Source organism: Poecilia mexicana, unplaced genomic scaffold, assembly GCF_051168715.1.
Source record: "Poecilia mexicana isolate PSO_F unplaced genomic scaffold, ASM5116871v1 scaffold_21, whole genome shotgun sequence".
Lineage (NCBI taxonomy): Eukaryota > Metazoa > Chordata > Actinopteri > Cyprinodontiformes > Poeciliidae > Poecilia > Poecilia mexicana.
In genome coordinates this window covers 20,933,935-20,956,989 of record NW_028263390.1, presented here as the reverse complement: position 1 = coordinate 20,956,989, position 23,055 = coordinate 20,933,935, and the positions used below count along the sequence as shown (strand labels likewise).

At 38.6% G+C, this 23,055-nt stretch overlaps 1 protein-coding gene across 2 annotated transcripts in view; it reads right to left on the bottom strand.

The window, feature by feature from the left end:
- fam184ab (family with sequence similarity 184 member Ab) overlaps window positions 1-23,055 on the bottom strand; it is a 123,812-nt gene that overhangs the window by 31,068 nt on the left and 69,689 nt on the right. For both annotated transcript variants that reach the window (XM_015004394.2, XM_015004397.2), the window contains exons 9-14: window positions 19,348-19,533; window positions 12,644-12,766; window positions 10,547-10,708; window positions 10,344-10,465; window positions 6,478-6,628; window positions 3,306-3,518 (exon numbers count right to left, since the gene is read on the bottom strand). In XM_015004394.2, coding sequence (XP_014859880.1) covers window positions 3,306-3,518; window positions 6,478-6,628; window positions 10,344-10,465; window positions 10,547-10,708; window positions 12,644-12,766; window positions 19,348-19,533 — 957 coding nt within the window. The remainder of the gene's footprint in view (window positions 1-3,305; window positions 3,519-6,477; window positions 6,629-10,343; window positions 10,466-10,546; window positions 10,709-12,643; window positions 12,767-19,347; window positions 19,534-23,055) is intronic.

Below are 23,055 nucleotides of genomic sequence, written 5' to 3'. Positions count from 1 at the left end.
AAAAAGTAAATGCAAAACCTGATTAATTAATCGATTAATGATCAAAAATAAAATAAACGTTCGCCCTACAATAAGTACTTTTTTTTTACCACAGTTAAAAATCAAAACATCTGTTCAAAAGTAAAAAAGTAAAAGTAAAACTCCTTCCAGCTGCCCAGCATCCAGAAACATTAAAAAAGAAGAAATCAGAAGTAACGAAACGGAGAAACTCCAGCATGCTGTCACCGTGAACGCCGCAAATCAGAGTGAACAGCGAGTTTACAGAAGAATATTAAAAACTGAGCTGCATGACTCAATCGCTCTTCCTTATTCAAATTTATAGTCAAATAGTTGGCAGCAACACATGGAGGACGCTGTTCTCTGACCCGCAGCTTTCAGACAATTACAGCATCCGAGAGGAGAAGGGGGATTTAAAACCGAGATGTATGGCTGATCCAAATCGACCTTGACTGAAACGGAGGGATTAGCGCTGAGCGACGACTCATTGGCACGTTGAGGAGCGCGGGCTTTGTTTTGGAGCGTGCATATTTCCACATTAAGCTGAGGAGAGGCAGCGCTGTCAGAGAGTGAGTCACTGCCGCTCTAACCTTGACTGACAAGACGGAGCTGAATTAAAATGTCAAGCAGCTGGGCAGGTTCTGAAGAGCTGCTTCCATCGCCACACAAAACGGTCAAACTCACTGGTTTTTAAAAGAAGGAGAAGGTTTGCACTTAAGTTAGGTGGCAATTCTGTCCTGCAAAGTATTTGGACCCTTTGAAATAGCCAAGCAGTGCAAAACTGTGAAAAAAAACATGCCAAAAAAACAACAAATACACTTAAAATAAGACAAAACTAAGTTAGACATAACTTTTCAGCAAAATATAGGAGCTTATAAGTCAATAAAAAGGTATTTCTTTCATTTTCAGATTATTTAACAGTCTTGTTACATGTGAAGAAACCTTGTACTTTTCATCAATATTAAGAAATTATTGATTTAAAGGGGCAGTAAAATCACCTTTTTTAAAACCTTTAGATCATGTTTTTAGTCTCCATGGCAACCATTCAGCTCTGCAAAACACCTGGGCGGACATAGCTCCGCCTTCAGGGCACAGCTCCTCCCCCACTCAGCTCCTTCAGACTAGCCAGCAGCAATTAGCAAACACCTGGTGAGCTCCTCATAGGAGCTGCGTCTCAGTGAAAATGTTGTTAAAGGGTTAACAGAGGAGCCATGTTGTGATGACTTTTAAAGAGACAGGTCCAATTTCAAGGCTTTAAATCAGGAAGTAACATTTATTTTAAATCATATTTGACATATAAAGTGTTTTTGTAATAACTGAAGGTAGTAACATGGTTGTACTATAAAATGACACTGTGTGTGGAAAATACATAAAACTTCTAAAACAAGCTCCTAAAAGTTACATTAGTTTTGTATTATTTAAATTTATTTGCACTAGAAACAAAACAAAAATCCTTGATTTTGTATTTTTGCAGTGCAGATTTACACAGAAAGACTGACTTCTGAAGGAAACTGGCTTCACTGGATTTTTTTAAATATTTTTTTTATTTACAAAAAAATAAAATGAAATAAAATCCTCCTCCATTAATTAGGAACCTAAATACTTTTCCCCCAGCTCGGCTCTGTTATTATGAAATCCACTTTGCCGTCTCAGACATTAACTCCACTGACCTGAAATAACACAGCTGAGCCTGCAGGCAGCAAACAACATGATTTTATGAAAACTTACGGCTGCAGCATTGTTTGTGTTCCCCTGACCCCGTTTCCAGCTAATCTGAGTCATGAACCAAAGAGGCAACCCAACCTACAGCCTGCAGGAAAAGATTCTTTTATGGGCTAAGACAACAGAAAAAGCTCCCAGATGTATTAATAGTAACATCATGCAGGATTTCATTTGGCTTTTCTCCCAACAAAACTCAACAAAAACGCATTAAAATGAAGAAAAAACATGTTTTACTAAAATCCCTGCAGTGAATCACATTTGATGAATATATAAAACGAGCTACTGAAATGCATTGTGATTTGTATCTAAACTACTAAACTAGTATTTTCAAATTTATTGGTATTTATTGAACAAACAGTGGAGAAAACTGGAGGGATTTATTGTGACAATGGCAAATCAAAATTCTTATTGTGAAAAGAAATTTATCACAATAAATTATACATTTTTTGTGCAAAAAACCAAAATCTTACCAAGTATTTTTGTTTACTTTATAGTGCAAATATCTCAGTTCTCTTGAAAGAAGACAAAACTAACTTACAGGTAACAAATAATAGATTGTTTCAAGTAAAAATTCCTTAATTTTGATGAAAGGTTTTAGTTCCTTGCAGAGATGGGTAGTAACTAGTTACATTTACTTGAGTAACTTTTTTTGAACAAAATAGTTTTAGGAGTATTTTAACCATGATGTACTTTTTACTTGAATGATTTTATTATGACCAAATACACCTTAAATTGGAAAAGTTTAATTAGTCTGATTTTGTTACTTATATAAATTATTGTCATTTTTGTCTTTAAAAAACCCAACATTTCCACTTAACTTTATATCTTGGTCCGTCAGATTATGTAACTTTTAAGTATTGAATGATAGTGAAGTCTTGCTCGGCCCACCTCTGCTCTACTGGCAGATTATTTCACTCATAACATGGGAAAATGTCTTGCTACCAGGGAAATAATCTGCCAATTTCAGCAACAATAAATAATTGTTGAATTAAAACAAACTGCTCTGAAAAAAATTAAGAGCCCACTTAAAATGATCAGTTTCTCTGATTTTTTACTTTTTATAGGTTTATGTTTGAGTAAAATGAACATTGTTATTTTGTTCTATGAACTGCTGACAACATGTCTCTGAAATTACAAGCAACATTTTATTTATTTGTAGAAAATGAGAAATGGTCAAAATAAAAGATGCAGAGCTATCAGAGCTCAAATAATGCAAAGAAAACAAGTTGGTATTCATTTAGAAACATGAATGCTGATGTTTCAACTCAGGAAGAGATCAGAAATCAATATTTGGTGGAAAAACCTCGAGGTATTTTGGACGGGGTTCAGTGCAGTGGGATCTTCATTTGTCCCAGAGCTGGAGATGTAAGTTAGTTTTATCTAATTTCAAATGTACAAAGACATTTGCACAAGACTTTGTGTTTTTTAGAGATAAATGGTGCATTCTGGTTCTGGTAGTAGCTAGCAGACAAGTGTGGATAATAAGAACCTTAATGTTAAATAAAGCATCGATTTCTTTTGGAATCCCACACGGAGGTAGGATTAGTTTGAGGTCGTATCGTTTGCGCGCTTCGCCCTTCACCAACCTTCAGGTCGCGCTGCCTGGCGTGCTCCATGTCCTGCATGGCGCAGCGGTGGGCTTCCTGCAGACGCTGCTGCCGCCTCTGATGCTCCGTCTGCAGCTCGTCCAGCTGCATGCGCAGGTGCTCCCTCTCCTGGCTGAACTGGTGCTGCAGCTGCTGCAGCGAGGACTGCGACTGCGACAGCTGCATCTCCAGACTCTGCTTCAGCAGAGATATCTGCACAGAAACCAGACGACGTTACACACCGAACCGATCAAAGGGGTTTTAAGCCGAACGTGTTCAGTTCGTCGCTGTACGTTCGGTTCATCCTGCAGGATAATAGGAGCAGAAAAAGAGGCAATCAGTTTGTTAGGAACTAATTTTTTAATCCCAAAGCTTGAAGCAGAAGAGCTTTTAGCTTTATGCTAATAACTTCGAGTTCACGGCAGAACATAATAAAGTAAAGCTGCAATGCAACGAAAGGCCCGCTGAAATCCGTTGTTGGTAGGAAGGAAGGCGTGCGACTCGGTAGATTAGTCTGTCTAGACAGACTGCAGAAGCACGATGAATACAGCTTTGTCTAATGATGAGCCTCACCTTGTAGAAGCTGCTAACATAAACAGCTGTGAAGGCAGAAAAACTCATTCAGAAACATAGAAGTAGCTTATTTTTGAGCAAAATAAGCTCTGCATAACAGAAGTTATTGTGATAAACAATAATATTGTAGTTTTGAGAACATTTTTAGGTAAAAAAAGATCAATTATTAATAAACTTTAATCCTGGTGAACATTTAACGCTGGAACTGGAAGATATTTTAAATGTACAAAACAAACAACAAATAAAATGAATTATGAAGTCTCTGTGAAGCTCGTCGAGACTTTTATCATCCAGCAAAGATAAAAGAAAATGGGAGGAAACTGATTTACTGCTTATTGCGACACTTTTAAATTGACAGTTTGTGTGAAACTCCCAGATGCAACGTGAAGTTAGTCACGTTTATTAAAAGCATAAAAGGTCTCATGCTAACCATACAGGACGCTAATCTGTTTGTGTGCATTTAGGTTGAGTTCCTAAGTTTGGTTTCACAGAGCAGCGATAATGACTGTGTTGAAATTAAACTCAACGAAAACAGCAGCTCACAGGGGAATGCTTAAATTTTATTAACCTGTGTAATTAATTCATTTTTAATTTGCTGCTCTGCGTTCATTAAGCTTTCCTTTTAAGTCTCCTTCTAAAAATGTTGCATGCTTTTACCCACAACAAAACTGGGTTTCATGAGGTGAAAGCTGTGCTTTTTGCTGTCAGTCACAGGATAAAAGTAAGTACACCCCTGTTCAATCTTACAGAATGGCTACAGGAAGCGGCTCACTGAGCTGATGAGCGTCATCATTCACAGCATGCTATGCTAGCTAACACGAGCTTGTCCAGGTTATTTATCGCTCAGATTCTCTTCCACCAACTTTTCAGAAAGTTTAAAAATAACCTCCAGCTCTCCATGTTTGCACTTTTAAATTTTTCAGCCTCTGGTAAGGCACAGACCCACCAGCGGTTCACTATGTCAGAATTTATTTCGCTTTGTTCGCGCATCAACTCTTTTGCCCAAAACGACCGGAAACGAGTGTAAAAACTTTCTGAGGAAGTTTTAAGAATTTTGTTGTTGCTGATACTGCAAAGTTACATCCTGCAGCTTTAATGATAAATAATAACAAAAACTGGCGCGTACTAAGTGTTATTATTAAAACACTGTGCTGTGTCATAGTTCAGGATCAGCTGAGCTTTCATTGAGGATCTTCATCTTCCAAACGTCACATCAGCTCCTGCATCAAGGCGCCGCTGACATCACTTCCATCTGTTAAAATGCAGGTCATTAGATTTTCTAAACGCCATCCCGCCTGTCAGAGCGCATCCATCCCGAGGATGAAAGCTGCTCCGGTTTGGCATCAGACTGGATAAATACAGTTTAGCTGCCTGAGTGGCAGCAGGACGACGCGCCGCCGTCGCCTGACGCAGGAACGAACTTCCAGTGACCACAGAGAAGCTTCGCCGCGTTGATGTCACAGAGCAACGATCAGGAGTCTGCTGCCGTCTGAGTTACACAGAGCTGAGACAGTCAGTCAGTGGCTGCTCTTATTGTTGTTCTTCCAGCCTCCTGATTTTCTCTCTGCTGCTTTCATTACATTCATTCAGTAAAAAAAATCAAGTATTTCATGTAAAGAATAAAAGCAGAGGTTATAGGATGAGGATCATCCGTTCTTCAGATCAAAACCTGCCACAATAAGCAACAAATAAATTAAATTAAAACAAGCTCAATCATTTCTATTTGCATAATTTATTGTTTTTCTCTTTCTACCAAAACCTGTCTGAGAAAAGTTTTGAATCTGTTGCTTTGGCCTCAACCAAACCTTTTTAGAAAAACTATTTTGTTTGCAGAAACTTTATAATTAATTTTATTTATTGTTTTATTATTATTTATTTTGGAGTTTTAAAATGTTTTCCAGTCCAGTGTTAATGTTATTTTTATTTGAATTTGTCATATTCTTAATAACGCTTATTTACATAGTGCAGGTTTGTTTGTAAATGAATAAATATATTATTCACACATTTAAAAACAAATTGCCAAACAGTTAAACCAAAATATCTTAAGAAAACAGAAACAGAAAACAGAAACCAGACAATCACGTTTCTACATACCAGTAATTTTCTTTAATTTACCAGTATCCCACAAATCTTTTAACTTTCTTCATCTGTGAGTTTTGCATCTTTAGCAAATGAATAAAATGAAAACAAAACCTCCTCAGATGTTTCTTGCTTCTGATTCTGGTTGCATTTTATTCTTTCCAGAGGAAAAGTTGCTCAATTTTGTCTAATCCAAAATAACTATTTGTTCTTTTTTAAATGTTTATTTGAATTTACAGCTTATTGATCTTTTACAGAGTGTTTCTTCCATTATTACCATGGCATTACTATTGGTTGAAAATAGTCTCAAAATAACAGTATTATTGTTTATTGTTAATGATTTATGGGACAGTTTATTGTGACAGTTCTAGTCAAACCACTTGTTTCTGTCTTCAGAAATGAATTTGTTGGCGTTTTTAAATTCCTGACATTCAGTCACCGTTGTTTCTCCTGCTTTCTGAGGCTGTGAATAAGATGAGGAAGACTTGGAAGAAGGTCAGTCACGATGCAGGAGTCGCACCTGTTCCAGCAGGTCGTCCACTTTCCGCTGCCAGCTCTCCCTGGCGCTGTTCTGCTCCTGCTCCTTGCTCTGCGCCAGCTGAGCCAGAGCCGCGGTCTTCTCCTCCTCGTGCTCCTCCCTCAGCTCCTCGCGAAGCTTCTTGCACTCCTGCCTGTAAAAACAAAAGAAAAGGAAAGTAATTCAGACACAGTTTGTTTAAAAGGGGAGGAAAGTAAAACCAAATGATCTGTAACCTGAACATGTTTACATTTTGTGAAGGAGGAAGTTGCCCTCAGTGTTTTCTTCAGAGGTTTTCATGTTGTTCTCTTCTGTGGTTCTTGGTGCAGCGCCCCACAGGCGAGGAGGGGAACAGGTTTTCCATTAGCTTGAATTTAATACTTGTTATATTTTCAGCCTCTGCGGTTCTTTTTCACGCTGCACTGTGTCAAACGAATCAAACATCTGAAAATCCTGTTCCCCTCCTCACCTGTAGGGGCGCTGCACCAAGAACAACTGAAGAAAACGACAAAAAATTCCTTCTTCACAAAATGTAAACAAAAATGGAGAAGCAACAGGTTGTAGGATTTCACTTTTGTCTTTGGTAAAAAAAACACAACCCATTTCTCCTGCTAGCGCCTAAACCATTTGCTCTGGTTGGATTTACCCAGAATGCCCTGTGCTGTAGTCCACTTCCTGCTTTTGGAGGCATTCACATATGCATTCGAACCGCAAACATAGTTCACCCGAACCGAGACTGATGTTTGCTGGTGGACCAGAGTTCACTGTTTTTGGGCCCCATCTGGTTCTTCCAGCTGAACCAGATTTTCTAGACAAACTGGAGTTTGATTAAAGCGAAGGCACACTGAAAGTCGCAGGACAGCAGATCTCGAGGGCTGATCTAGAACGACTGCAGAAAGAGGAATGATCAGACATCCTTCTTTATCTTTAGTCTCCTTTTGGCTAGAGAGAGCTGAGCAAAGGCGTCATTGGTTTCCTTGGATTAGTTTTTGTCTTCTGTCTGCATAGAAGGATGTATAACCGTCACGATCACGTTAACACTCACCCAGAAGTTTGCTACTAAGGTAAAAGTGCTCCAGACAGCTGAATGTCCCCCTAATGGCAGCAATAAATTGTCCTGTGCCGCTAGACCCCAACACTGCTTTTAGTGGGTGACCATCTCTCCTCCACGCGGCTGCTGCCACCTCCGCGCCTCGCCTCCGAGATGAATGCGTGTGTCTGCACGCTGTCGATGTAATGGCTGAGTGGGAGTTGAAATGGCAGCTGTTAAATGGAGTATCCAGCAGGCAAGCACGTTTCTTTTATTTATTTATTTTGTCACTCAGAGCTATAAAGTGTCAGACTGAAAGCGGGATCTCACAAAATGAACCCATCTCCTGAAAAACGTGCAGGTGTGAAGCTGCAGATCAGACGGCCATTTAAAGCACAGAGTAAGAGAAAGATCGATTTGTTCACCACACACAGGGAGTTAAAGCTTGGACCATCAGAACCGGCGTCCCTCAGGGCTGACTCCTCACCCCACTGTTCTTCTCTCTGTACTAATGACTGACCAGTCAGGGAAACTCCAGGAATTTGCAGATGGCACCGCTGTTACTGGTTGGCGCTATAGAGACAGTTTCTTCCCCCATGACCAGTCTGAGCACCAGGACCAATGATGTAAAAAAATAAATTAAATTAAATTAAAATGTCACCAAAGTACAAAGAAAACCCACAGAAACCGTGGAGAATCGGTAACCAAAAGATACTTTTTCAAATATTCCTTGGAGACTCTTCATTTTTACAGAAGTGAACAGTTTAGTGAAAAGTTATGTTGTTTGAAACGCATCCCTGTCCATTCTCTCAACAACATGTTAACTGTTTAGCATCTATTTCTATACATCTAAAACATATTTACACTTCAGTCGCAGCACTTTCAAAGAGGAGAAACAGATCGCCAAAGATGTTGTCAAATGTCTGCAGACGGGATTATTGAGCTGCAGAAGATAAAGAAGGTGATTAAATATTAGCTGACATTTAGCTTCACAGTCTCAATGTTTATCTGCAAACAACTGTACACAAAACCTGCAGCCCGAAATTCAGACCCAACAAAATATCAGACATTCCTGAAGGAGAAATCCCTACGAATTGTTTGAATTAACTTTCTGAGACATGGAGGGTCAAAGAAAAGACCATCTGAGTCTAATTCTCACATCTGACAGAGAAAAAAACCTTTAAAGTTTCCCATAAATTTGATAATTTCACAAAAGGCGTATTAAAGAAAAGCTGACTTTTTATTTATTAGTATTATTTTCAGGCGTATAAATGCTCAATGCTATTAGAAGTTATTATAAGAAGAGAAATGCATAAAGTGACCTTAATCTGCTGAAGATCAATGCAACCAATCAAATCAACAGTTTCTTCTTCGTTGGTGCAAGAATCCAGCAACATATAAAACAATATTTAAACAAACATAAACCCTGGATGGTGATCACTTTATCCAGCTGCTGCACATAAAAATTAAATGTAAAATTAAAGGCATCAGGTCTATACACACGGCGATAAAACAACTTTGTTTTTGTTTCTTAAATGACTTTTTATTGCCATAAAATGCGAGCCTCACTGGATGATGCATCTCTGGATCCAGAGCGCTTGGTAATCTGTGAATCATTCGTCTTTCCATTTTCAATTTACGACCAAAAAACAAAAAATGAAAGAGCGAAAGTGGAGTTTTCTTTGATTTGTTTTTGAATTGGATACAAACCCCCCTAAAAAGATTTTGTTTTTTATTTGTCTCAGACTGAAAATGCTCAGAGGTTCTTCGCTCTACAGAATCTGAAGAGAGGAAGACGTTCGTCAGCGGAGCGTTTCGGTTGGATCGATATCTGAGTTAAGTTAGGCGCAGATTTCCACTGTTTATTTTGTAAACTTTGCCTTTAAACATGCAAGTCCTGCTGCTTTTCACCATTAATGTCACATCACGACTGCTTCTTCTGCATTAATGCAGTTTCAGATGATTTATTCCCTTTTGTCACCTTTCAGTTGTGTTGCTCCCTCAGCAGCGGAGCTTCAAGCGGAAAACATTTGAATTAAACCCTAAATTGGCTCTTTAGTTAACATTTAGTGAGATAAATCTCTCCAACAGCAAACGTTTATGGAAACTTTAAACTCTGTACGTTTCCTGACACTTTAAATAAAAGATACTGACACCGGTGGGGCAGAACATTTATTCTCATCCATTTATTTTGGTTTTCATTACCGTCTGAAGTGACTTCAGCATCAAAAGTACAAATTGGTTTCCAAGCATAGAAACTTCAAAGTGTGGAAAACGCTGAGTCATCGCGTAGTTTCGGCTTTTACCACGTGAAAAAACACAAGTTCCCACATCAACATGTGAAAAGCTCAGTCTTTTCTGCTTCGCTCATCAATACATTTAAAGGCTGATCTGTTGATTATTTTCTGGATTAACAGATTAATAATTGGCTAATAAAAGATGCTTTGTAGCAGATTTATTTGCTAAAACTGCCAGCTGAGGAGTTTTGGACAAAGGTGGTTTTTCATCTTAATATAACATTTTTGTACAGTTTTGTCTTAATTACTGCTCTGTCTGTGTTGTTCTTTCAGCAATTGGCCTTTTTTTGAATCTGTATGCTCCAGTTACTGATTACTCGATTACCAAAGTAGTTGACGGTTATTTCAATAATCAATTAATCGTGATTAATTCGATTAATCGTTTCAGCTCCAGGCTGGTGACATATTTACCTGTGGATCTGTCTGAGCATGCTCAGTTGATGCTTTAATGTCTCATTTACTTCTTCCTGCATGATTTGAGCTTTTTAAAAGAAACTCGGACGGTTTTCGGTTCCCGACCCGACCCGAACACTCAGACTCACCGGAGCGTCTCGGTCCATTTCAGCTCCAGCTCCAGCGCCATCTTGTCCATCTTATGCTTTTCTTCTTCTTTGGTGGTTATGAGTTTGGCTTCATGTTGGCGTTTTTGGGTTTCCAGCTCTCCCTGAGGAACAGACAGACAGACCTCTTAGTGATCAGTTGTGAATTTATTGATAACATTGATCCTTTGTGTGGTAGAAGTCACCTGCAGCGCGGTCAGCAGGTTGCTGGTCTCTCTGAGTCGGGCCCGCGTGGCGTCCAGCTCCTCCAGCAGTTTGTCCTGCGCCTCCTTCAGGGTGGAGATCTGGCCCTCCGCTGCCCCGAAGTCCTCCTCCCCTTTCCGCACCTCCTGCTGCAGCCGGGACACCTGCAGGCGGGTTGAACAGAACGGACCCATCCTCAGCCTCTGCAGCTCTTTGTTCAGTCAGCTGGCGTTTTATCAAAAATATGTACAACTTTTTAAATGTTGCTGACATGCAAAGTTAAGCACTAAATGCTTCCCCTAAGCTACAAAAAATATATTTTTTGCTAGATTTCCCCTTGGAATTTTACTCATTCCGAGGGGAAATTAAATGTCATCCAAGTGTCTTTGAAGAGTTCCTGTGGCTGGTGATGCTGAAGGATCTCCAGTAGCAGTCAGTCTTGCATCAAATCTGATGGAGTCCCTGACTGAAGACTGTTGCAGTTATGATTTCTGGGAAGGAAAGGTGATATTCCACAGTAACATGTACTGTTAATCCATTTCCTTTGCTTTCGCCACTCATATTTAAATGTCTATTTGGTTGGAAACTGGGCAGAGCGATGTTGGAGTAGGAGATACGATCACGATATTTGGTAATATTTTGTGTTTTTGCAGAGCAAAAACACAAAATGATGAGTAGTTTGCTCATCTGAACGAGCAAACTACTCGTTCAGATGGTAGCAGCTCATTATTTTAGCCTTCGGGATGATACTAGCTACTCTGAACTGTAAAAACAACACAGCGTTGCCGTGGTTACGTATCATAACTCCTCCCCAAAAGTAAAAAAGAGCAGAAGTCCTTCCATCTGCACAGGATTCAAAATCAGAGGGAGTAATTACCTAAAAACTTCCAATAATTCTAGAAAAGGATTGAAAATACTTTTAAAACGGAATAAAATGTTTTTAAAATCTTTTTACCAACCACCAGATGGAAATGCAGAGGTTTAACATTCACACGCTTCATATTTTGACTAAACTTGTTCTGACTTTTCAAATTCACCTCCAGTCACTCAGAGCTGCAGCCTGGAAACTCTTACAAGGTTTCAAGGTGAATTTAAATTGCTTTGTTCAGACTCGGTCAGTGACAGGTTAAAAAATATAATGAGGGCCTTTGAGCCGAGGATTTAAAAGGACGACAATGATTCTTATGTAAAATTCAGTTGCTGCGTTTTACAGCTAAAACCTTGAAGCTCAGTTTGGATGCAGGACTTCAGAATAAAGCAATTTTATAGATTTTAGAGGAATAAAAGCAGAATATTCATCTGACTTCTAAAAGTTCAGGCATCTACAGCTGGAACATTTAAATATATATATATAGTAAATATAAAGATCCAGGGTTTGTGCATTTTTCCCACAATACATTCAAGCACTTTTCAAGCATTTTCAAGGTGAGTTTTCAAACTTCTCCAGCACCACACTTTGGAGATAAAAAACAAACAAATAAACTAAAGAAAACAGTTTAAATTCACCATTTCATAATATAATTAATAATGTCCTGTCAGTTTTCTACATTCTTCAGTAACTAAAATTTAACTTTTACATCTAAAATAATTTGGTAATTCTAACTGAGCTAAAATAATAAACATTTGGTCTGATTTAAATTCAAACTGAAAAAAGTGTCTTTTTATTAGGCAAATATCTGGTTTGAACAGGAAATAACATTTTCCAAATTTAGATAACAATTCATCACAAAACTGTGCAGTTTTAATATCAAGCATTTCCAAACCTTGAAAACAGCTAAATTAAAACCAAACATTTTCAAGGACATGGATACGTTTTTTACCGTTTGACGTTAAATCAGATTAAATGTTTCTTGATTACCAAAATTATTTCTATTTTCTAAATGCAAGAAAAATATGACCTTTTATTAAATTCTTGAGTTTCTTTTTAAGCACATTGGTTGACAAAACAAACTATTTTATATTAATTATCTGAGTTATGCTCCATCTGTTGCCGCTTTTACTCCAGAAAGTGAAGGCTCTGACGTTGTGCTGTCAGTATTTCTATTGGCTGCAGAGAGGATTGCAGATGTCAGACATCCAGATGTGGGGAGAAGCCTCACCTCCTCGTTGGCGGCTCTGAGTTTGGACGTCAGCTCCTCCCTCATCTCGTCCAGCTGCTGACTGAGGAGCGTCTTCTGCTCCTCCAGAGAGAGGCGCTCCTTCTCAAACTGCTGCTCCAGCTCCTGATGAAACAGAGAATTAAATCAGTTATGAGATTAATGTCATGCCTCATTGCAGCTGGAACACCAAGGTCTTATTTAACATACCATGAACTTGTTTATTTGTCCAGATTTCGTATTTTTGGACATGAAGATGGAGCCATAAATCTGTAATAATCACCTGTTTATCCAGGAGGAAATTATAGATAAGATTTGAGACAAAATGGACAGCAGATGTTTAAATGTTTAGAACAAAGACAGAAAATTGCTTAAACTACGGTCATGTGAAAACAAACAACAGCCTGTGGGTTTTTCTAACATATTTGGCCTGAAAATTTGAAAATTTAATAAATGGGAACACACCTGTACGGAGCTAAATTGGGGCCAGAAAGTTTGTTCAACAAAAAAACTGAAACTGAAAAAAAAAAAAAAAAAAAAAAAAATTTAACTGAAAAATTACTTTGAAATTGAAAGAAATTTTGAAACTGAAAAAAAATTGGGACCTTAAAATTTATTCAAAAGACAAAAAAAAAAATTAGAGAAAAAAACCCCTCAAATTTGAAAGTAGTTTTGAATATTTTTTTTCAGTGTCACATCCTTTGTTTAGTTTCAAAACATTTCTTTCAGCTTCAAAATAATTTTTCAGCTTGAAATCTTGTTTTTCAGTTTCAATTTTCTCTTTTGAACAAAACTTTTGGCCCCAATTTAGCTCCATACACCCATATTCTACATTAGTTATAATTACACAATTAAACCACATCAGGTACAGATGAGAAAATAAATTCACAACATTTCATTTAATCCTATTTTGCATTTCATTCATTCAATAATTGATATGAACAGTTTGGTCTGCAATAGTCACCAGATGACATGGAGAAAAATTTGAGAAAACCTTTTGGTGCATTTTTTATTTAATTTCAGGCAGTAAAGGAATGTTTAAAGGAACGAACTGCAAGTATTAGAGGGATGTTTTTATTGCATTCATCTTTAGAAACTTTGCAGAGTATCTTGATCGTCCTTGACTGAGGTGAGAGGAAGAACTAACCGTCAGTGTAATACGGCTTATTATGTCTGCTTATTAGTGGACAATTGTTTCTTACACTGTGAGCTGAGCACGACTTTCCAAGGACAATTAGAGCCGAGGGAATCTGCTCTAACGCCTAATAGCGTTTGCAGCATTTATTCATTACACAGAGGGAAGCATTTAAAAACAGGATGTTACAGAAAACCGTCGCAAAGAAGCAAAGCGTGAGAAATTATTCATGTGAAGCTCTTAAAGTGTGATTTAGTCAATCTAGTGAATCAACGGTCGTTTGAGCTCACAGTTTGACAGGTACAGTTAGCTTACCAAAGGATTGTGTTTAAAAATAATAATGGTCACTCGACAGGGAAGCTGAAGATACCGGTGGAAAGAAAACCAGAAGTGTCCAGACAACCAGAGGAATTCATGTGAAATCCTTGTGTTGTTGTTTGTTTCCTGATGTTTTTTTGTTCTTCTCTGGCTCCCTGTGCACCATATGGTTTTTGATTGTCACTTTTTATCCCCCATTAAAGCTCTTCTCTCTCCTGAATTTGGATCCACCATCAACCACACAATCATGACAGGAGCATTTTCAAGTTATGAATTTGTTAAACAGCTTAAGACGTATGCTTAGACTCACTGAAAGTTTTGGGCTTATTCGTAACTTCATCCACCTCGACAGAAAGCTTTGTTCTCTGTGGAAAAACAGAACCATCATACGATGCTGCTGGGGATCCAAACGGTAAGATTCGGACCGGAGGAACATGGTGGAAAAAAAGGAATGCATAGTTTAATTTGGACTCGAAGCCAACAGCCCTGTGAAGTGAATCCATTGTCTCCTACGTTCAGCTGCACAAAAACATTAAATCACTGCTGTCTGCATGATATTATCAAAGGCTTTGTGGGTAATTTTGATACTGAAACTGAAAAAAATCAATCACGACGCATCGGGATTGATTTTATTACTCGCAACTCGAAACAAAGGCGGAGCAGACCCATCCATTTAAATTCAAAACGCTGCTTTCACAGAGAGAACTCATTATGATTCAAAGTGTTGAAAGGCTGCAGCTGATGAAGGAAAAGATCATTTACTAGATTAAAGCTGGACCAGACGACAGAATTAGGTGCCGATGAACAGAGGGATCATCTGTCTGGCCTGTCATTTGTCAAGAAGATAACTGATGGCAGAGTGAGGACTGAAGGGAAGCCTCGGCAGAGTTTAGGGAGGAAGTCCTTATATGGAAAGCAGAAACACATTTAAAACAGGGTCTCATTGCACAACTTTGATGCAGGAAAACAGTAGATCAGCGGCCGTGCTGTGTGTGACTGGGAGAAGGCCTCTGTGGAGACTGGGAACCATTACAAGGCCATTCCAGGCTGGAGGAAGTGTACGCCTCAGCAGCAGCTAAACGAGAGGCGAGCTGCGGTTCGGAGCGGAGACTCATTAAACCGGTCCCGTTTGTAATCTCAGGAGACGAGTTTGGCCTGGTGTCAGACCAACCTGACACTGGATGTTTAGCTGCTGGGTTTAATTTGAACATCAGGCACAAAGGAACGAGCAGCTCTGATGGATGTGGGCTGGCTGAGATGGGAAAACTGCAAAGCAGCTGAAACACTGAGTTCCTTTACACCCAGGCTTAAAACCCACATGCTTAAAAGTGTCAACTTTGGATTATTGTGTAAATAATGGCACTCAACACAAAGTTGACACTGTTAATGGCCCTTTAATGAAACTTTTCATGCAGCTCTGCATGAAAAGTTTCAGTCTTTACACTTCATGACAACAGTCAAACGTTTATGAAGACTCCTTCATGTCCCCTTCAAATAAAGTGTTACCAAGCTGCCTTTGATTAGTAGTAACTGGATCAACATGTTTAATGTGTATTTGACTGGTGATTTTGTTTACTGCTTGTGTCATAATTGGTGACTGCATGATGTTTTTAAGATCTAAAGCACTTTAAATGTTAAAGATTTCACAGTAAAGCTTCCATTTTGGTGAAAAGGTGAAAAGAGGAACTCCTATTTTTCACAGGAGTTAAAAACAGACTCTGCAGCTGCCGGGCTGTGGAAGTGGCTTTGTGTGTGAGCCTGCGGCCGGTCAGGACGGCCGACCTCTATGCTAAGTAAGAGGGCGTAAATTATTAAACCTGGACGTTTTAGAAACTCTCACACACCTTTCAGTGTCGCTCTGCAGCATCCATCCATCTTTCCCCATCAAATCAACGCCGTCTAATTTCTACTTTACTTTCTTTTCTCTCTTTCCTCTGAGTTGTAAATGTCATCAGCATTCAAGTGGGAGTTTAAATTTAAAGACACATGCATTCTGCACCTTTTTAAATGTCAAAGCTGCTGCGCTTCCGCAAAGCCCAATTTCCTCGTTTGTTTGAATGAGCAAAAGTGACAAATATCCAAATACGTGAGGAGAATATGCAGTGCAGAACCTGAAAATAGACTAGCTTTCTCCTTTGTTGCTGTGTGGGCAGGATTTTAACCTGATTAGTGTCAAACTGTGGACCGCAGAGCGACGCAGCTGTGTGGGGTAAATGTTTTAGCTCCTGCTTTAAATAGCAACAAAAACACCCGTATCACCTACGTGACTCATCATCAGGCAGATTGCGTGACGTGGCGTCACCAGGATTTGTTTTTATTTTTGGAAAAAAATCTGTTGTAACACAAAAAGGCAGAATTGACAGAAGCAGCCCCAGGTTGCTCACATTTCCAGCAGATTATGCAAAGCGACCCAGATGACAGTTACAGGTGGTAAATATAAATGTGCCCACGCAGGTAGGCTGCGTTTTCTCATTTAGGTGTGCCAACCTCTTAGTCACCGCTGCAGCCTCTTTCTGATGAACCTTTTCCACAGAGGACCCAACAAACTGCAGCTTTTCTGCAGGAGTCCCAGGTTCAATCACCTGCCACCCATGTGAAGGAATCCGACAGAAAAAGGTGAATTTAAATGTGTGTGTGGAGCGATAATACATTCCTGACCTATATTCAGTAAAAAAATGAGTTGCTTGGATGACGGTGAGCTAAAATAAATATGTAGTCCTGAACATCGTCTTTCTGCAAAACCAGAAAAACTAATTTCTTCCTGGCAGCCAAAAATCTGCAGAGTTCTTTAATGGAAACAACTTTTCCATTTGCATTTTATCTCCATTTTTACCTCAGAGGTAGAAAATCCTTAAATCCTTCCACCACTAAATTAAGACAACTGTGACTAGAAAGATTTCACATGTCTCAAGTATTTTACTGAAGTAAATCACTTTGACAGCATTTAACAAGATCATTTAAATGGGTCATGTAATCTGATTACATTAATTACATGAATTTTACACATTTTCTATACAATCTGAATTGGAAACCTGAAAAGTTGAATTTTATTATGTACGTATGGATGGATGGACGATAGATGCACACTTTTTAAACAGACAAGTTAATGCTGTAATAACATTGTTGTGCCAGCTGGTGGCGCTAACATCACCATTAAAACTCAGAAGAAGAAGAGCCCCAGCATGGCTAAGGCAGTGCCAGGCTAACAGCTCCCACAAAAGAACTGCAGCAGTTTCCTCTCTGCCATAATGTTCTTCAGCATCATAGTTCCTAATCTAGAGTTGATCAGACTTTTCAGATTTTAATCTGTTTTTCTCACCAAAATATACAAAATATCTGTAAAATAGGGGCCTGAGATGTAAAAGAACAGGATTCTCCAGAACCTGACCGGATGCTGAGAAGAGGACCTAATCATTTCAATCAGCAACTTTTAGAAATTTACACCAAATACTACAAGCAAAACTGAATATGTCGGTCTCTAAGGCTTGTTTCCAAAAAACAACAGATTAATAAGCTTCCACAACCAAGTGGAACCACTTTTTAAATGGCTGCTTTTCGCCCTTGCAGCAGATGGTGGGGTCGGAGAAAAACGTTGGCTTGTTATAAACCAGAGAGTTTGTGGATAAGTTAACAAGCGCTGCTTCCCCACAGAGAACAACTTTATCAGCAGTTTTCAGCAGAATCTCAGCTACAAGGATGAAAATACAAACTGGGCAGATTTTACTTTTAAAAGCCTTTTTCTTCCAGCAGGAGAAATATAGGAGATATAACATACATGCATGTAAGGATGGACGGATATAGAAACATGGCAGTTATCTGCTTTAACCCTGTTAGTTTTCTGCTTTAACCCGGTTAGTTTTCTACTTTAACCCTGTTAGTTTTCTGCTTTAACCCGGTTAGTTTTCTACTTTAACCCTGTTAGTTTTCTGCTTTAACCCGGTTAGTTTTCTGCTTTAACCCGGTTAGTTTTCTACTTTAACCCTGTTAGTTTTCTACTTTAACCCTGTTAGTTTTCTGCTTTAACCCTGTTAGTTTTCTGCTTTAACCCGGTTAGTTTTTTATTGTCAACCTGTTAGTTTTCTGCTTTAACCCGGTTAGTTTTTTATTGTAAACCTGTTAGTTTTCTGCTTTAACCCGGTTAGTTTTTTATTGTAAACCTGTTAGTTTTCTGCTTTAACCAGGTTAGTTTTCTGCTTTAACCCGGTTAGTTTTTTTATTGTAAACCTGTTAGTTTTCTGCTTTAACCAGGTTAGTTTTCTGCTTTAACCCGGTTAGTTTTTTTATTGTAAACCTGTTAGTTTTCTGCTTTAACCAGGTTAGTTTTCTGCTTTAACCCGGTTAGTTTTCCGCTTTAACCCGGTTAGTTTTTTTATTGTAAACCTGTTAGTTTTCTGCTTTAACCAGGTTAGTTTTCTGCTTTAACCCGGTTAGTTTTTTTATTGTCAACCTGTTAGTTTTCTGCTTTAACCCGGTTAGTTTTTTATTGTAAACCTGTTAGTTTTCTGCTTTAACCCGGTTAGTTTTTTATTGTAAACCTGTTAGTTTTCTGCTTTAACCAGGTTAGTTTTCTGCTTTAACCCGGTTAGTTTTTTTATTGTAAACCTGTTAGTTTTCTGCTTTAACCAGGTTAGTTTTCTGCTTTAACCCGGTTAGTTTTTTTATTGTAAACCTGTTAGTTTTCTGCTTTAACCAGGTTAGTTTTCTGCTTTAACCCGGTTAGTTTTCCGCTTTAACCCGGTTAGTTTTTTTATTGTAAACCTGTTAGTTTTCTGCTTTAACCAGGTTAGTTTTCTGCTTTAACCCGGTTAGTTTTTTTATTGTAAACCTGTTAGTTTTCTGCTTTAACCAGGTTAGTTTTCTGCTTTAACCCGGTTAGTTTTTTTATTGTAAACCTGTTAGTTTTCTGCTTTAACCAGGTTAGTTTCTTAGCTGCCTCTGCTGCCTCTCTGGATTCAGCAGCTGCTGCTTCTGATCCCGAGCAGACAAAGCCACTCAGTTATAAACAGATCCAGCATCAACAGACTGAATTGTGTGACAGGAGCAGATCTTTTGGCAGACAGTGGCAGCAGAAAGCAGACGGACTGACAGCTTGTATTTTCTCTGAGTCACTCCTGATTATCTGTCTGTTCAGGTTAAACATATTTAGAAGACGACGCGGCTGTCGCTTTAAGATTCTCCCTGGCTCTGCGCTGTAACTTCACCTTGAGGAGGAGTGAATGTCAGCCTGCTGGTGTGTGACGGTGTGAGGACTCACAGCCAGCAGGCGGTTCTTGTCCTTCTCCGCGGTGGTTAGCGTGTTCTCCAGGGTCACTCGGTGCTTCTTGGCCACTTCCTCCAAAGCGCGGGCCTGGCTGTCCTTCATCTGGCTGGCCTCTTCCTCGTAGTGAGCTTGCACGCTCCTCATGTCCTTCTCGTGGGACGTTTTCTCCTCATGCAGGGTCTGACGAACACAACAAGGCACAATGAACAGATTTAAGCAGATCGGAGGCCGTCTCTCTGACCAGCACCATATTGATTCTGTTTGTGTTCATGCTTTCTCCATCTCAAACAAAAAACAAAGCTGAACATTTTATCTCTGGATAAAATGAACGATCTTTAAAATTAAAGAAAGTCAGTTGTTCAGGGTTCCCCTCAGAAAACTCGCCAAGCCTGGTGGTCGGTGCGCTGGGACCGTCATTCATCCAGCGCCTGCCAAGTTTATGAGTTAAAAATGTTTAAAGTTCACAGGAAATTTGAAAATATAATAATTATAATTATTACTAAATTATAATTGCCACCTTAGCCTGGTGGTTCACCAGGGTTAATAATACTGGGGGAAAATCTGGTTATTACAGCTGGAAACCAGCAATCAAGCCTGAAATCTGTGTTACTGATGACTCAGACCTGAACCTTCAGAGTCACATAAAGACAGTCACAAAGTCAGCCTTCTATCACCTGAAGAACATTCCCAGGTTATAGGACTAATGTCACAGCAAAATCTAGAAACTCATCCATGTTGCATTGATTACCACAGTCAGCTGCAGCTGATCCAGACGCTGCTGCTCGCGAAGATGGAGCACATCACACCAGTTCTAAAATCCCTACACTGGCTCCCTGTAGCTCAGAGAATAGACTTTAAGATACTACTGTTAGTTTATAAATCACTGAACGGCTTCGCACCACAACACAGTGAAGATCTTCTTTCCCAGAATGCACCTTGCCTCATATCGGTTGGTGACAGAACAAAGCCAGTGGAGAAAACAAACATCGTCCAGCCAACTGGTCCATGACACTCGCTAGCTAGCTAGCAAGGGTATGTTAGCAGCTAGTTAGCAGTAGCCTCAGCCGCATTGAGTCAGAACACAGTGAAAATGTCTGTGGACGGTTCAAACTGCCAGACAGAACAATTTCACAAGATATAAATACACAAACAAGTTAAAAAAAGTCACGACAAAATTTAAGATTAATGTATTTAAGGCCAAATAAAAGTTTATTTTTAAAAATTAATTTCACACATTTTATGGCCTTAGTTGTGGATAAATTAATTTAAGACTTGTTAAGAATGCGTGTTGAGTAGAGGTGGGTGGTATGGACTTAAGTTTTATCATGACATGTTGAGGTATTACTGTGAGAATGACAAAAATGATCATAAGAACCATTTATTACATTTTTTAAGGTAACTGACAATAAACGATACAATAAATGCCCCTCCCTGCCCTAAAGCCGTTTATAAGCTGATGGAGTTTGGAGACTGAAACTGATGGAGGAGGCCAGAAACCTCTCATGTTTAGAAAAGGAAGATATGAGGCGGTGTGAGAACCTGGGTCCTGTTTGCCTTCACAACTTAGAAGATTTCCCAACGTTAGTGAGAATTTTGACTTTAGTTTGTAATGACTCTTACATACGGCTGTCAAGAATCTAAATGCACTCCACAGAGGGATAAATGAAAAGGTACTGATTAAAAGTTGTTGCTAAGCACCCAGTACAACCAAAATGGACAAAAAGCACGGGGGCAGGAACAAGCACAGCCTTTACCCAGCAACAGCCCAAACCCAATTTGTCAGTAAAACGGATACATTATGAATAGCAGCTAAAAAAAAAAAAAGAAACGGAGGGGAAAATGTAACCTGTAGGCCATACAATTTGGAGCTAATCAGAGAAGCAGCTGTTTTTCTCATTGCATGGCGGAAAATGGAAAATTTAATTGGCTTAATCTTGCCAAAAAGGCCACAAGCAGAACATGATGTCCTTCAGCTCAGCTGACAGAGGACAGAAAAAGAAAATCTGTTAATCTTAAAATCAGCACATCTGTTTCAGATTCAGTCAGACCGCCAGGTTTATATTTTAACTCTGAAAATTAGATTTTCAGCTATTCTGAAATTAAGGAAAGTTTTGTGTTGATGACAAGACTTTAAGCGTAAAAAGTCACATTAAAAGTTATCAATGCAACTTATGCAAGACATCAACATCATCCTACAAAATAAAAGCTGCAAATGTAAAGGCAGAGATTTTCAGAAGGTAAAAACAGGTTTGTATCTGTATAGATAACCGAGAACCAATTCATGACAGCCGGTTTTATTTTCCTAAGTGAAGAGCTGCTTTGATAATGGGATGAGAAATTAGCCAAACTGAGCCAAACTGCTGTGGGGTCAGAAGGCAACAAAGACGAGGAGGGAAACTCTGCTCTGTTTGATGCAACAACAAAGCCTGAACTTCCTGGGCGCTTAGTTGGCTTTTTTTTTTAAAAGACGACAAGCAGAGAACTCGGAAACAAAAAAAAGTTAACCACAAAGATTCAACAGTAAGGCAAGAAAATGGAGAATAAAAATCTAGAGAAAAAGAAGCAAAAACTAAATCCACAATTTACATCATTTTTACAACAAACAGCTGAGAGATGCACAGACAGAGATCAAAATAATCCAGTTTGATTTGTAAAAAATCAGATAAGGAGCCAAAAGTTTCACCATTTTCAGCCTGTAAATCAATCAACGAATTGCTGTAAACACAATACATACTTATACATTCATCTCTCTGTTTTTTGTTTGTTTTTCTGATAGAGACTGAAACTTTTAAAACTATGGCTGAAATGATTAATCGTGATTAATCGATTATTGAAATAATCGTCAACTAATTTAGTAACAGATTGTTAACTGGAGTGTACAGTCTCAAAACATTTGCTGAAATAATAACGTACTCCAATAAGCAATTAGGCCAAAACTGTACAAAAATATAAACATTTTGCATTAAGATAAAAATATTTCTTCTTTGTCTGTAAATCTGTTTAACACCTGGTTCTGTTAAAAACATCTCCTATTAAACACGTTTTACAGTCCAATTATTGATCAGTTAATCAATAAAATAACAGATCAGCTCTGAACTGTATAGATATTAAGTAAAGCAAAAAGGGTTTGACTTTAATATGTTGATGTTGGAAGTATTTCCTTCGCTACAAATGATCGGGTTTTCACTAAAGAAATTGTGTTTGTGCATTTTAGGCAATAAAATGTTAATTTTTGAGTTTGAAAAATACATTTAATTATTTGTTTCCTTGCATCTTTTAATATATTTCTAATATTGCATAAAAAGGCTACAGTGGTTAAATAAAAAAATCTGTAGAATCAGCTGATTTTTTTTATCCGATTAATCGATTAATCAGATAACTAAAGTAATTGTTGGAAAACATCTGAAACATGCAGGACAGACTTTTCTACATCCTCAAATGAGCAGTTTATTTCTTTCAGATAATAAAAATGTTCCAATCCTACGCTTAAACTTGAGATATCTTTACATTTTCTTTGCAAACATCCAGTTATTCACCACAGCCGTGGGCCTCGGAGGCCACTCTGACAGAAAAGTGTAGTAAAGTTTAGCTGATCCTCTGTTTTCCTGGGGAAAGCATTGAAATTCACAGCAGCTGCAGCCAGTGGGAGACCTCTCCCAGCTCCCAGAGGATTACGCTGCACAAATGTCAGAGATAAAAGGA